General features: G+C 41.1%; 1 protein-coding gene across 2 annotated transcripts in view; it reads right to left on the reverse strand.

The window, feature by feature from the left end:
- SLX4IP (SLX4 interacting protein) overlaps positions 1–16,277 on the reverse strand; it is a 150,936-nt gene that overhangs the window by 67,050 nt on the left and 67,609 nt on the right. For both annotated transcript variants that reach the window (XM_033936687.1, XM_033936688.1), the window contains exon 3: positions 3,883–3,972. In XM_033936687.1, the coding sequence (XP_033792578.1) occupies positions 3,883–3,972 (90 nt within the window). The remainder of the gene's footprint in view (positions 1–3,882; positions 3,973–16,277) is intronic.

Here is a 16,277-nt window from a genome sequence, read left to right on the forward strand (position 1 = left end):
ACACAGAAACACAACAACAATAATGAACACTCAGCAAGACACCTTCACAAGTCAACGCGAACACAGCTGTGAGGCACTGATATACCTAGGTTATGAAACCTTACCGAGTTGTTTGTACAGTGCTGCCAACGTAAGTGCACGAAGGCAAGTTTGTGAACTTTTCAGACCTCATATCATTCAACCTACCCACAGAATGTGAAAGAATATGGGATTAAATTTGCATGTTTGTCTCACCCTGAGAATTGTTGGTTTAGCTGTCATCAGGATTACCGTATTTTCACGCAGATAACGCGCACCCGTGTAAAACGCGCACACGGGTATAGCGCGCAGAAACCACGATTTTATGTACAAAAACTTTTGTATACCGCGCTCACGGGTATACCGCGCATGCAGCCCGACTGTCCTTTCGTCCGCCCCGACTCTCCTCTGGCCACCCCGACTCTCCTTCCGCCCTCCCCGACTCTCCATGCCCTGTCCCGACTCTCCGTTCACCCTCCCTGACTTTCCGTGCACTGCCCCGCCTCTCCATGCGCTGTCCCGACTCTCCGTTCACCCTCCCTGACTTTCCGTGCACTGCCCCGCCTCTCCGTGCACCCGCCCTGACTTTCCGTGCACTGCCTCAGGCCGCGCCCCCAGGTGGGACCTAAGGCTCCAGGGCCTATTCTGATTGGCCCACGCGCCTTAGGCCCCATCAGTAGGCGGAGCTTTGGGATGGATGGGCCAATCCGGCCTCATTCCGTCGTTGGCTGCCTGCTGGACAGGCGGGTTTGGCTCCCGTCTGTCCGGCCAACTACCAAAGGTACGGGGAAGGGGGGTGGGGGTGTCGTGGGGGTCGGCCAGGGGGGTCGCGGGTCGGCTGGGGAGGCGGTCGGAGGTTCTTGGGGGGGGCGGTCGATGGAGGGAGGGGGGTTTGCGTCGAGGGCAGGAGGGCCTGGGATCCCTCCTGCCCGTAATGTAGTACGGGGTGGGGGTAGGGGGTCGCCGTGGCCAGGAGGGTTTGGGCTCCCTCCTGGCCCAATATTGTCGGGGAGTTGGGGAGTCGGCCGGGCAAGAGGGCTTGGGCTCCCTCTTGCTCCGATCGTGGATGCGGGTGCGGGTGGGAGCGCGTGCGAGCGGTCGTTCGGGGTGGGGGTGCGAGCGGTCCTGCTGGGGGGGGGTGAATCGGGCGTCGGGCGGGGTGGGAACTATGTAAAAAAAATTTTGTATACCGCGCTCACGCGTATAACGCGTGAGGGGTATGCGCGGTACGTAAAAACGCGTATAAAGCGCGCGTTATATGCGTGAAAATATGGTATGTAGCTTCAAGCAATCAAATTCAGAGCAGTACCACCAGGGACTTTGGAGGACTTAGTGGAATCCCCAGCTGTACAGCCATGATTTTCTTTACTATTTTTTTAATGTGTCATGGAGCAGTGGCATGCTCCGGTGGGAGGGGGAAGGGTGATAAGCTGGATGGGAGGGTACTTGAGAAGAAAAAAGGAAGGAGGCTGGATCTGGATGGGATGGCATTTGGTGGGTGGGGAAATTGGAAGAGGGAGGAGAATAATGGGGGGGGGAACCCCAGCTTGATGAAGTTTGTTTGGTTGCGCAGGCAGCTCAGACTCCGGTTGAGATCCTGTTGAGCATGTTATGATGAAGGTCACTGACCATTTTAGCAGCTGCCCTCTGGACTGCCTCCATCCTTTTTATATCTTTTTGAAGGTGCAGTCTCTAGAAATGTACACAATATTCTAAATGAGGCCTCACCTCAGTCTTATACAGGGGCATCATCACACCTTTTTTCCTACTGGCCATTCCTCTCTGTATGCACCAAAGCATCCTTCTAACTTTTCTACCTGTTTTGGCTACCTTAAGATCATCATCACATGACCATGATCACACTCAAGTCCCGCTCCTCTTTTGTGCACAAAAGTTATTCACCTCTTAACTATACTGCTCCCTTACGAGTTTGTAGCCCAAATGTATGAACCTGCAGGTTTGGTGTTTTGTTTTGTTTTTAAGCATTAAAGCTTAGCTGCCACATTTCAAACCATTCTTCACTGACACTGAGCCCTCTTTAATGGATACCTTATGATCCAGTCTTGCATCCCCGGCTGTTAGTCTCTGTTCAAAAGCATGGTTCAAAGTCCATGGTTAAAGTACCTTCTCCTTTACTGTTCACTCCTTTGACTCAGGTAGGAAGTGTCTAGCTCCCTTGGGTTAGCAGGGTACAGGTTCTTGTGCTTCTCCCCATTCTTCTCTCCAGGCCTCTTCCTTCTACATGCTTTCTACCCTGGGAATCCTTTTATAGGTCTAGGAGTCCTAAGACTTTTCCCAGCTATTCAATTATCATCTATAGGTAAGCTTGTCCCCTCCCCCTGCTCTGAGCAGTATGTTGCAAGCAATTGCCCAAGTCTATATTTCTATTGCTTCCTGGCAGAGAGGGTGAGACCTTGTGTCTATTTGTTCAAGTGGAAAATGGCAATTTGATTGTTGGTGCATATGAGGACTATTTGATTCTGCAAGTGAGCTTGGAAGGTGAGGAGGACATTGCAAATTGCTCAGAGCTCCAGGAGATTGATATGGAGAGTTCTCATGAGAAGTCCAGACTCAAGATAGCCTCCCCAGCCTAACATGGAAGAGTCTGTGGTAAGTAGCTTCTGGTGGGGAGGAGGCATTTATACCCATTTGGTATGCTATGCCGCAAAGAGCTCACATTTGGGTATTCAATTTTTAACTGTTTAAACACATCTTAGTGGTCCCTTGAGTGCGAGGAGAGAAGGGTTATGTTGTTTCCTGAGATGCAGTGTAAGTAGCCCCACTCAATCTGGTATGAGTTTTAAGATAAGTGATTAGGAAGGGTGGTGCAGGTGCACCTTGATGATCTCACAATGAGGTCACCATTGTGTAGCTGCAAACCTCCATTTGCAATGAAGTAGAAGCCATGCTAAGGTCTGTATCTGGTTTTTTTCCTGGTTTTAACCTTTTGCAAATGAAGTTATGTATGCAATCTACATATTTTTGTCATGTGCATTCTTTGCTTTCAAGAATGAGCTGATTGGAGCACTGTTTAGTCAGGAAAAAAGGGTAGCTTTTTAGCAAGAAAACTAAAGCTATGTTTTTCATGTGCTGTACTTCGGTTAATGGATCTTTTCCTCTAATTAGCAAATAGCATTGCTGTTTGTCCACAAAAATAGAAGGTTTTGCATGCACTATATCTGTTTTAATGTGCCCTGTTTATGTGATGCCTTATTAGATGTATTATGAGCTTAATAAAGCAAAAATAAAACCCAGAGAGCTATTTAGCAGATCGCATTAAGAAAGTCCAAACAGTGCCTAAGTTCTGTCCATAGAACTCAGATATATTTGAAGCTCAAACTAAGCTCAAAAGTAGGCCTGGTTTTCATTCGCCTACAATAAAAGCATCACATGGATGCCCTAGGTAGCTCAGTGTTATGTAAATGAATCAAAGGACGCCCAAATTAAGTCATTGCCCAAACCACACCCATTCCATACCCATGCCTATTGAGTTAGGCATGAGTTTTAAACATGGGCGTCCATGAAATTATGGCTGTGTCTACAAAGTGGCGTCTATGTCCTTTGGACACCTAAGTACCAATTATCGCTTGTTGAGACCCTTAATTGGCTCATTAACTACTTAGATTGGATGCCTAAAGCTTGCCTACCTTTAGGCATGACTTAGGCACTCTTTATAGAATTGTGGCCTTAGTGATTGGAAACAGTATACCATCACAGAACCAATAGCCCCTCAAAATTTATTAGGGGTTAGGTATAACCCATAGAACTCTGAACACAACAGTGAAAAAGACTCTAAAGAGATGCATGCAATTCATTTCCGTCCCTGGGCTATGTACTTTTGAAGGTAAAATGTTTTTGTTGTACCTCTTTCTCATGATCTGAAAACCAGCTGGTATCCTTACTGGAGCCCTGAGGCAAAATGTGAAGATCCACCAGGACAGCAAATTTCCCACACTATAAGAAAAAAAAAAAAAGCTTTAAGTCAATGTAAGACACATGGCCCTTCAGACAAAACAAAAAAGGAAGGCATTAGCAGGAGTCATCCAGAGTCTTGACTCAGTTGCAACATACTAAGTTATAGCACCCTGATTCATTATTGGATTCACCAAAGCTGCATAGCTGAATACTAGAACTTTTAAAAGATGAAATGTGTTTCATGGAGGAAAGAAAAAAAATGTTTCCCAGCATTGTAACCATTATCAGTTTTAAATTAAAGTCTATTTCATACAACATATAATACAGTATATTGTTTAAAAAAAATTAATAATCACTGAAATACAGTATTAAATGTAAATTTCAGAAAACCAAATTCATATTCACTACACTGTCAATACATGACAAATTGGTTCTTTTAGATAGTGCTATTACATGCGTACCTATTGCCATCTCTTAACAGTACAGTAAACTTCAAGGGATTAACTAGTAGACATGAATCATAGTGTCTCATAAGAGGGAGGTGTCAGATCCTTAGGGCTGTTTGAGCCCTTTGATGAGGCCACAAACACCTACCACCATATATGGTTCAATATCTATGGGAAACTGATGATGTGCCTTGCTATTTTTTTTTTTTAGCTTGCTTTCCAGGAGACTTTACATGAAGCATGCTTTTCATAAATATAACACTAGAGGGAGAAAAAAATATAGGTTATTTCTGCTACTAGTTCTGGTACTCAGTTATCATGCTAAGAATTATTTTATTTTTAGCCCACAGTTTATGAGATAAAGGAAATAATCCATAAATGTTAGTATTGAGCAAGGGAAGAAGCACAGAGCCTTTGTTGTATGCCAATATCATTTTAAAGAGTAAGAAGTTCTGGTATACTAGCGGCTAAGTGTTTGTGAGGCATTACAAGAACAGCTGAAGGCAGAGATTATAATCCCTTCAATATTCCTATTATCAGTGCCGGTGTAGGGTATATCTGGCTATAACAGATTATCCTAATTCTAAAAGACTAGGCCCAAATAAGGGTTTAGATGGATTCCGTTTCTTATGGAGAGTTCCAGGAGGCATGGAAGCTATTTTTGCTTTGGCCAGACAACAGATACTCATATTAGTGAAACTAAAAGAGAATCAACGTACAATGATTTTAACATCTTTCTTGCCAAAGGGAGAGAATCATAAGCATACAGGATGTTGAACAGCCAATGGATAGAAAAGGTGCCCAACACTAATTAGGCAATTCTATGCCATAGGTCTTGGCTTCACATTATGGGTACTAACACATCCCTACCTCACACATAAATGTTTAGAATATGCATATAAATACCAAACATCTATCTAAGCATTATTCTGCAAATACCCACCAAATTCACAAGCAAGAATTTGCAAGGGGATATACATATGGGCATGACTCAAACTTACACATATAACTTACTAAAAGTAAGCTGCATAAATATCAATGATATGTTCTTTGGAACTATATCCATTTATGGAAGCCTGACCCCTAGCTGTAATATCATGGTATTGTTGCTAAAGATCTTGGTGACTATTTGGGATTCTGGAACCACAAGGTAGGAACAAGTAGGCATCTTTCTGGGATTGTGTCGGGGGTGGGTTATGGGGTAGGGAGGCTTGCAGACCATGGTTGATTTTGAGACCTCTAGCCTTGGGGAAGGGGAGCATATGGGAGGCCCCATGCGGGAGCCTCAAGAAAGGGGACTGCTTCTAACATTAGAAGGAGCATTTGATGCCGGAGAGATGAGGTGATATCTTGCAGGATTATTATGGTGGGTTTTTTTTTTTTTTAAACAATCAGATATCACCTCAGGGTCTGCTTCCAACAAAAAGGAAACTGACCTGACTGTAAACTACAATAACCAAGCACAGAATAGAGTTAGAGAGCCATAAAATTGAATTAGGAGAAGGTGATATCCTATGGCATGTTATGTTAGCTGCCTTTAGCAGGATTCTTCAACTAGCAATGATCTCAAGAGAGAGATCTTTGCTAGTTGAAGAATGTATAGCCATATTTAGAGAGACATTTCCAGTAAGCACAGAAATCACATAAGGTGGGCACAAGAAGAACCCCCCCTGAGTTTCCTTCATCACTATACAAAATCTAATCTAACAATCTAATCTTCAATTTCTGGGTCACTATGTATGTCTAGGTTCAAGGTGACTTATAAATCAAGAAGTTTAGGAGTTACAACAATGAAATATAAAGTAAGCAGTATACTATACCAGAGATAGGAGATGTAGTAATTACTCAATAGGGAAACATTGAGCTGTCATTAGAATTACAGTACAGCAGTTTGAAGTATAATACAGTTGAGTTAGATAAAAGTAGATTGGTGCAATTATGTAGAGTTTGGGAGGGAGTTCTTGAGGTTTCTGAAAGGGTGAAATGCTGTGTAGGTTGCTATGGAAGAGCATACTTGTATTGATGGAGAACTCGCTCCAACAAGTTAACATTCAAAAGGAGAACTTCAATCTTCATAGCTCTCCTAATATTAGAGAAGTCAGGAGAGCTATGAAGAATGAAGTTCTCCTTTTGAATGTTAACTTGTTGGAGCGGGTTCTCTGAGGAAGCCGTCTTGGCAAAACGCGTCAGACCCTGCCTTAGCAAGACAGACCCTGCCTTAGCAAGAAAACCTTCATCCTGCTTCGAGTTGCTAAGTTAAAGTTCACACATATATATATATATATATATATATATATACAAGAAAAGTTGTTGTGAATTATCATCTTTAAGAAGTTCAATTTTGAATATTTTTGCACCTTTATTTGTAGACGTGTTTATTCATTTAGTTTCACATTACATGAAACAACTTTATAAAACCTCAAGAGGGAACAATGATAAAGATTTTGAAACACTTATCGGGGTTTCACCCTGGTTGTGATTTCTATACCACCTCATGGTCCTGAGCTCCTCTAGGAAACTTATAAAGTGGTCTTATGATTTTAGCGCTCCTACCTATTGTTATTGAGTGTGTTAATAAGTAGCCATTGCAGTCTCTGAAGTAAGGTGAGATGGAATCATATTTTTTCTTTTTGAATATTAGTCTTATTGCTGTATTTTGTATCAGTTGTAGTTCGTGTATGAGGGTAGAGTTAATGCCAGCACAGAGTTACAGTAGTCTAGTTGGGACAGTACAAGCATCTTTGTTAGTATGGCAAAGTGATGATCATGGAAGAATGATCTGATTAGTCTTAGTTGTCTCATGCTATAGAAGGTTTTTTTTACATAGGTTGGAGATTTGAGGTTCATAAGATAGGGTAGAGTCGAGAATTACTATGAGGACCTTACAGGTTTTGTCAATATTTAGAGAGGTTATTGAGGGCAGTGTAACAGTTGTAGGGACTGTTTGTGAGGTGTTGTGAAACCACAGGATTTGTTTTTTCTTGTGTTTAGTTTGAGTTTATTGATTGTAGCCCAGGTAAATATTTGTCTATGTCATTGGATATTTTTTAAGACACATCATGTGCGATATGTTTGATCAGAATGAGCAGGAGGATGTCATCTATATAAGATAGTAAGCACTCGTTGTTGCAATTAACATGACTAAAGGAATTCAAGAAGAGGTTGTATAGTATTGGGGGGGGGGAGTAGTGATCCTTGAAGGACACCGCAAAATGCTTTCCAACTTCTGGAAAATGTTCCATCTTTCCAGACAAGGTACTTCCTATTCTGTAGGAAATCATTGAACCAGCTTAGAACAGTGCTCTCAAAGCCTATTTCATTTAGTTTGGTTAGAAGTAGGTGGTGGTTGACCGAGTCAAAGGCAGCTGATAAATCAAATTGGAGTAGAACTGCCCAATGTCCCATGCTTAAGGTTTATTTGATTTTGGTGGTTAAGAAGTTCTGTGCTGTGTTGTGAATGAAACGTGAACTATGAGGGATGGAAGCAGAGAATTTTTAATATAAGTTGAGAGTTGTTTGCAGACATGCACTTCTAAGTATAGGGATGCCAGCAACGGGTCTGTAATTTGAAGGATTTGAAAGATCTATGTTTTGGGTCCTGGGAATAGGGATGAGGGCAATATGACCCATTTGAGGTTGGCCATGCTGTAGTAGGCGTTTGGTCAGCCAAGATAAGATGTGATCCGGGGCGTCTGTCAAGGATGCTACTGTGAGTAGATAGATTTTTTTAGCTGGGAGGCTGTGTCAGATATTGTTAGATGCTTGAAGGTATTCCAAATTCAGTCAGTCATATAAGGGCCGGTTGTCTTTGGGTATAGTGTGTATTCTGGTGTTACAGTGATTGATATTAGTCTTATCAACCTCAGTTTGTACATTTTTTATCTTGTTTAAGAAGTCAGCTAGTATTTGGACATTTGACTGGGAACTAATGTCGGACAGAGCTAATTTTGGAGATGTAGTCAAGTACAAATTAGACAAAATAGTTTTTTTGATATCACAATTTTGCGAGTATAGTGGGAAATTTTTTTTTTTTTTTGCTCCAGAGATAATTAATTTGTATTTATTGATTGCAGCCCTCCAGGCTGTTTTGTGTTCTGGTGTTTTTCTTTTGCCATTTCCTCCCAAGTCTTCAGCAAGATTGCTTTTCAGCTATAAGGTTTTCCATAAACCAAGGCGAGGGTTTGGTAGTTCTAGTGTTGTGGTGGCTTAGTGGGGCTATTGCATCCAGCCATTTGTTCAATTGCGTTGTTCCAATCAGTAAGTTTTGTAGTAGGAATATTTGAAGACGTGTTTAATAATTTGGAGGTTTTATTCCAGAATTGGTTTGTGTTCATCCTGCCTCTTGTTAGTGGTTTTCTTTTTTAAAAAAATTGGTATCCTTAGTGGATGTATTTACCATGTACAGGGTAAGATTGAAGGACAGTAGGTAGTGATCTGACCAGGGAACTGTAGTCCATTCTGTATCCAAGACAAGGTGGGGTGTTGGATGTTATAATATCTAAGGTGTTTCCTTTTTAGTGTGTAGAACCTGATGGTTTTAGATCTAGTTGACTACTGAGGAGGAACTTTTTGAAATTGGAGACGCTAGCTTTGTCTTGGGACTCTAGTGGAATATTTATGCCACCTAAGACAATTATTCTTCTATATTAGCAGGTGAGGTTTGAGACAATTTCTTGTAGTTTTGTGGTATTATGTAACTATGGTCCAGAGGGGCGCTATACCAGCAATATACCCAAATTACAGGGATATTATCAGATTTATCTTCTAATTTGCATAGCATATATTTTAGATCAGAGAGGATTGAAGAGTCTGTTAATGTAATTTGGAAGAAGCTTTTGTAGACTAGTGTGAGACCACCTCCATGATTGTTCAGTCTGGGTATGTGGATAACACTGTATCCTGATGGGCATAGATGGGTAGTTCTGGGGAGGGCTTGTCTTTGAGCCAGGTTTCTGAGAAGGAGGCGAGGCCTAAGTTATTTGCATATATCAGCTCATTTAGTAATAGTTGTCTACAGATCTGGCATTGATGCAGACATAATGTAGGTTCAAGTGAGTTCTACCAGGAGGGGGGCCTGGGTTTCTTTTTGTTTGTGAGCTGGTTGCTGGAGATTGTAGGGATCAAATTGAAAAGCAAGGATGACTAGCTCTTAAAGTATAGGTTTGTTTGCAAGGAGAGTCTGCATGATATGGAGTTATGATTTGTTGGGTGCCAAGTTTGGAAAAGGTTTACATATTTTTTGGTAGTCTTCCGTTAGGTTTAAAAGGCCTAGAAAGATTAGGAATAGTGGATGGTACTACTTCTTAATTGAGATTTGTTCTGTAATGTTTGCTGGAGATGTGGAGAATGGGAGAATTTAAAATTAGTTAAGTGGAGCATTCATGGGTTCCAGATGGTTGATTGCCCTCTGGTTCACTGATGTATGTTGTATTGTGGATGGGAGGGTAATGTAGCTCTTGTTCTCAGTTTGGATTTCAGTGGCTTTTCTGAACTGCGCAAATAACTGCACAAAGAAGCACACCTTTGGCACAGTAAAGTAAACCCAGAGAGAAGGGTATCCTTGTACAAAGGAGTTCACTCTGGTAGTTAGGTTGCAAGGAAGAGTACATAACAAGATTATGCTAGAAAGAGCCTCTGGATGACTACAATGGATTAGTAACCAAAGTAAAATGATGAAAATGCAGGGAAATACTTTTAAAACCAATAGGAGGAAATATTTTTTCAGTTACCAGAGGTTGTGGTAAAAGCGGATAGCGTAACTGGTTTTAAGAAAGGTTTGGACAAATTCCTGGAGGAAAAGTCCATAGTCTGTTATTAAGACATGGGGGAAGCATCTGCTTGCCTTGGATCGGTAGCATGGAATGTTGCTACTCTTTGGGTTTTGGCCAGGTACTAGTGACCTGGATTGGCCACGGTGAGAACGAGCTACTGGGCTTGATGGACCATTGGTCTGACCCAGTAAGGCTATTCTTATGTAAGGTGCTAGATATCTGGGGTACTTATATGTATATGTATGAGTGCACAAGGACCATGTTAAACAAGATGGTATAGATAAAAGATGATTCAGGGTGACAGAATATCAGGTTTAAAAGGTATATTGGAGTTTATTGAAAGACTTCTAGCCAGAAAGTGTGTGTGTTTGGGGGTGGTGGTGGTAGTATTAGCTAAGCATAAAAATGCACTTTCAGAAGAAAATTAGGAATAAGAAAAGGAGTATTGCATAGCATGGCATCCAGGAGAAAGTAGAAAGGAGACCAAGGTTGGAGTTGATCGGAACTTTGGTCTTTAACAGCTCCAGCAAAAATGGATGCAACAGAGAGAGTCCCAGAAAGATAAGGATATACAAGACTGATGTGAAATTTATTTCCAGACATTGTAACCTAAAGCTAGCCCAGAGAGAGAAACTTATGGTAGAGGAATTGAGAAATACAGATGTGGGTAATTAAAGATATACTTAGAACACAGAAAAGTGGTAATATGTATTCATGTACAATATGTCCTTGGCCCATAGTATACAATCTAAGTGTGTACCTGAGGCTAAGGTGCATGAGTGCAGGGTGGGGAGACGAGGGAGGCTAAGAGGTGAGAACATAGGGTTAGTTTTTTTAATGTTAAATGTATTAAGGTTATCTGCTTGCTCCACTATTTCTGACTTGATAATGTAATTTACTTTTTAAAGCATTTCTGACTTGTAAACACATTTTGCCTTTTACGAGCAGTTGAGTTGATGTTCCTTTAAAAGTATGTAAGCACATTAGAAAAGAGTGTGAGAAACCAGAGCTGCACCCTTTGTTTAAGTGCTTACAGGGTGAATCAGCTTAAATATAAGGTAATTTGTAGATCACTTATAGGTCACTTACACACTCGTAAATTAAACAATAAACCACAGTAAGCTTGCCCATTAGTTAAATAAATATAGGACAGCTGAATACAGAGTTAACAGAGAAATTAACTAAGCTAATTTTCAGTGAAGATTATTAGGTCTTTTCAAGGATTTCATCCAGAAGGACTAATTAGGAGGTTGGGTTAGGTCACATTATTTTACATTGGTTAGATAATTCTTCTCTTTAGTCAAGAGGGAAGAGTAAATTAATAATTTGGGTCAATTGGCCATCTGCAAACTGGTAAATAAGTAAATCTCTGGAGGCATTCATTTGATGGTATCCTATTACATTTTTTAGGTAAATTATTTTAGTCTGAACATTTTTGTACTCTAAGCCAGTAGTTCCCAACCTTGTTCTGGAGGACCACCAGGCCAATCGGGTTTTCAGGTTAGCCCTAATGAATATGCATGAGAGAGATTTGCATATAATGGAAGTGACAGGCATGCAAATCTGCTCCATGCATATTCATTAGGGCTAGCCTGAAAACCCGATTGGCCTGATGATCCTCCAGGACAGGGTTGGGAACCACTGCTCTAAGCAACAAGATACTATACTACAAAGGGATCCAAATTAAACTGCATATCTAGGATTCAAAAATATGTGTTATATAGTCTGAAAGGCCAGATGGCCATGAAAGTGTCATCAAAGCTATCACCACTATTTCTGCTTCTGCCTCTGTTCAGATCAGGGATCTCAAAGTCCCTCCTTGAGGGCCGCAATCCAGTCGGGTTTTCAGGATTTCCCCAATGAATATGCATTGAAAGTAGTGCATGCACATAGATCTCATGCATATTCATTGGGGAAATCCTGAAAACCCGACTGGATTGCGGCCCTCAAGGAGGGACTTTGAGATCCCTGGTTCAGATGGATATCCTGATTCACAGTGTGGAACAGGTTCAATATGAAAAATGCCTGAAATTCAGCTCCCTCAAGGAAAAGGCAGAACTTGCGAAATGACAAGGCTCTGAAGCATCTGAGCCGAGAATTACATTGATGTATAGAAAATGTCATCAGAAGGAAAGAAGAAACCAGACCCATAAAATCTCAACCACTGACTAGATGTTACACCACAAAATACACTCTATTGTGCTCAAAGAATAGGTATGCAACCAAAAAAATAGAAATGGAGAAACCATCCTAAGAGGGGGATTCGGGGTGGGGGTGGGGGGTTAGAGAAAGAAAAAACAGAATTTATGATTATTAGTATAAACCATACCATATTGTTTCTTATACCCTGCATATGTCAACTAGGAATCACTGTGGCTTACATAACATTAATAAGGTTAAGCAACATAGACATTATAAATCATATAGTAAGACTATAATGAAAACAAATGCGCTTTTAGCACCTTTCTAAAGTGTAGATAGGAGGAGGTCTGACGTAAGCAAGTCAGGAGGTTGTTCCAAATTTTGGGGCCTTAAAATTTGAAGAGTGATTTCCTCAAATTTGACATGGAGAAAGAAGAGGTAATTTATAGTGTTGAGTCATTCTTGAGTTATAGAAAGAGTGTGAAACTTGGATGGCTGAAGCCCAGTCAAGCTTTCTCCATATATAGCTCTGTGAACCATACATGCAATTTTAAATTGAATTCTATACTTGACTGGCAGCTAGTGTAGCAGCGGACTGGCCCTTTCAAATTGGGTCTTATGGAAAATCAGTCTAGCCAGTGTGTTCTGGAGTAGCTGCAACCTCTGAAGTTCTCTCTTTGTGATGTTGCAACATAAAGAGTTGCAATAATCTAGATATGGAAGTAGAACTGCTTGAGTCACTGTCTGAAAACTAGTCGGGCTCAGGACTGATCTTATCGTCCTCAACTGCCTCAATCTGAAGAAAAATATTTTGAACAGTGAGGTTATCTGCTCACCCATGGTGAGATTGGAATCTAGAATTACTCCTAATACTTTTGACATTTTATTAATCATGAGCTTCTCACCCGAGGATAGGATTAATTCTGAGTGAGGTATTGAGTAGTGATCACCAAACCATAGCACTTTCATCTTCTGCTTGTTTAATTTAAGGAATTTCCACTGTGAGCATGTAATTAGATCCTCAATCAGAATAGATATGTGTTGCATTGTATCCATAAAGGAGATATTGGCTACAGAGGAGAAAGAGATCATCTGCACAAGAAAAAGTATGGACTTGTGTGAAGAACCGCCTGCCCAAGGCATTCATGCATATATTGAACAGTGATGGCAAAAGAGGGGAGCCTTGGAGAACCCCACAGAAGGCATCCCAGGTTTGAGATTTCTTATATTTTTTTCCCACTTCATATGTTCTGTTGCTAAGGAATTTTGTGAACTATTTCAACACTAACCCACATATTCCTAGTTCTTCTAGTTTTAAAAGTAGTAATGAGTGATCTACTGTATCAAATGTCGCTGAGATATCGAACTGCAACAGTACAATTTGCTTGCTTTTGCTAAGATAGGTCATATCATAGCCTTCTAGAAGGTGACAATGTTTCTATTTCTCTACAACTATTTAATAATTACTAAGCTTAGGACTTTGTCTACCCTACCCCATTGTGATCTAATTCAAATCCCTCCTAAGAATGTTTGCTAGTCTTTAATAAGAATAACCAAAAAATGATAGCATTGGAAATTAGATTTCACAACAATAACAGAAAATATGAGGGCGAATCAAAAACTAAAGGCAATTATTAAATTACATGATAACCAGAACAGAGTTAGCGGAATGCAACATATGTACATTGCCTTTTGGATAGTTCGTCCACGCACAGTACAGTGCTTGGCCATTAGTCATGTGGCAGCCACGAGGTCAGAAACATGGACTCTCCATTGCGAGATTGCACCATCAAAGAATAACATGCAATAGTGCGCTCTCTCAGCATGGACATTGCACCATGAATCAATGAAAGGTTTATGAGTGGGTAAAAAGGTTTAAAGCAGGAAGAACAGGTGTAACCAATGAAGGTCGTTCTGGTCGCCCATCAACATCGTGCACACAGAAGCACATTGACAAGGCGGATGTCTTGATTACAGAAGACTGACAGATACCAGTGTCTCAATTGGCTGCAAATTTGGATATCAGCTATGGATCTGCATTTGCCATAATGTATGATGACTTGGGATATAGGAAAGTCTGTGCAAGATGGGTTCCCAAACAGCTTACTGATCTGCACAAGCAACAGTGTATGGAGGTTGTGACCCAGTTCCTGAGACGGTATGAAGAAGATCCAAGAATTCTGGAGAGAATTATTACTGGCAACGAGACATGGGTGCATCACAGCGATCCGGAGAGCAAAAGACAAAGAAAGATGAAGTAAAGGAAGCAGTGCTCACCTGGCTTTGGAAGAAGCTGAAAAACTCTGCAGGAATGCAGGACTATATGGAAAAGTGATATGTTCAATTGCTCACAGTTACTTCTATTAAAGCCGTTAAATGGATTTTGCCTTTACTTTTTGATTTACCCTTATATTTCAACTGTTATCTAAGCGAGTATAATTCATGAATAAACTTCTTAACTGTTAATGATTTAGAAGAAAATACCTTAGACATTGCCTAAAGCAGTATATCTATTTAGATAACCCCTCCCACTATAAACCCTCTGTTTCCTACCTCCTATTCCCCCTTCCCCAAGTTTTACCAGTACTTGTGCCCCAAACAGGCCACTGGTAAACACAGGATGCTGGAAGGCTCAATGAACCTTGGTCTGATTCAGCCTGTATAGTCTATCCCTGACCTCCATTTCAACCCAGAAAAAAAGTCCACTCAGAGCTCATAAAGGGGTAACTGACTTTTTTGTTAGCAACTTTGAAAATGACCCCCCTATCAAGTAATGAGAGCTTTACCTTTCAGTGCTGAAATCATCTGCTGATGAATCTGTATACTGATTTGTCACTATCCTGCATACAAGGGCACACCCCAGCTGCTATCCATAACACACTCATCCTTCCCAGAGCTGCTATCCACAATACATGCCCCCCTCGTCACTGACCTTCATATATCCGTTAGTTGTGCTGCCTCCGCAGTTTCACTAACCTCCATACACCCGTGGGTTGTGCTGCCGTCGGTTCGCTGTTATGTTGAACAGGGCGGGGCCTTGAGCATTTGCCTATGCTCTAGGCTTGCTGGCTCCTGCTTTCTCTGAGAATCTCGGAAGGGGCGGGAGCCAGCAGTCCTTGAGCATGCACAGATGCTCAAGGCCCTGCCAGTTCAACATAACAATGGATTAGCAGCGGCACAACCCACGGGTGTATGGAGGTTAGCGGCTCTGTGGCAACACCAACAGGTATATGGGGGGCCAGTGAATCGTGGATGTGGACATGTATTGTGGATAGCAGCTCCAGGGAGGGTACATGTGTTGTGGATAGTGGCTGGGGGGGACACCCTTGAATACAGGATGACGCTGCTGGGTTCAGTAGGGAAGAGGACAGCCGTGCCTGGTGGTCAGTTGGTGGCTCAAATACAAACCAAGATCCCCATTTTTTGGCCCAAAAATCTCAGTTTGTATTTGAGTATATAATTTCTAACAGCTTGGATAAACACCATAAATGTCTCTGTAATGCCTTGAATTTTGGCATCTAGCACCCAACTCATTATGTCTAAGCAGTAGATTAATACATCCATCCCCTCAGAACAGAGTCACCAATCATCACTATTCAAATACATGACCCATATTATTTTTGTGTTCTTTGGCATGTTGATTGACAATCCTGCAGTCCTAGACTGGCAGTCATGAAAGATACTGGCATGAACCCAGTGGTAATCAAAGACATTGTACATTTTAAAACTTTTATTACTGTATTATATAAAGTAATACTCCCACAATGCTACAATTTCAGTTTTTCAAGTAAAAGACAGCTTCTCTTAGATTTAGAACTATTTCTTTAAAAAAAAAAAAAAAAATCAAAAACAAATGACCTTGTTTAGTCAAAAACACATATGAGTAGAATCCAACACCACTGCCATCAGACAACCTCCTAAAATTCTGCTTCATAGATGGATCCTCATCTGGTGAACATTTATGTAAAAATTTAAAGCTAGATCT

This window comes from Geotrypetes seraphini, chromosome 3 (assembly GCF_902459505.1).
Source record: "Geotrypetes seraphini chromosome 3, aGeoSer1.1, whole genome shotgun sequence".
Classification (NCBI taxonomy): domain Eukaryota; kingdom Metazoa; phylum Chordata; class Amphibia; order Gymnophiona; family Dermophiidae; genus Geotrypetes; species Geotrypetes seraphini.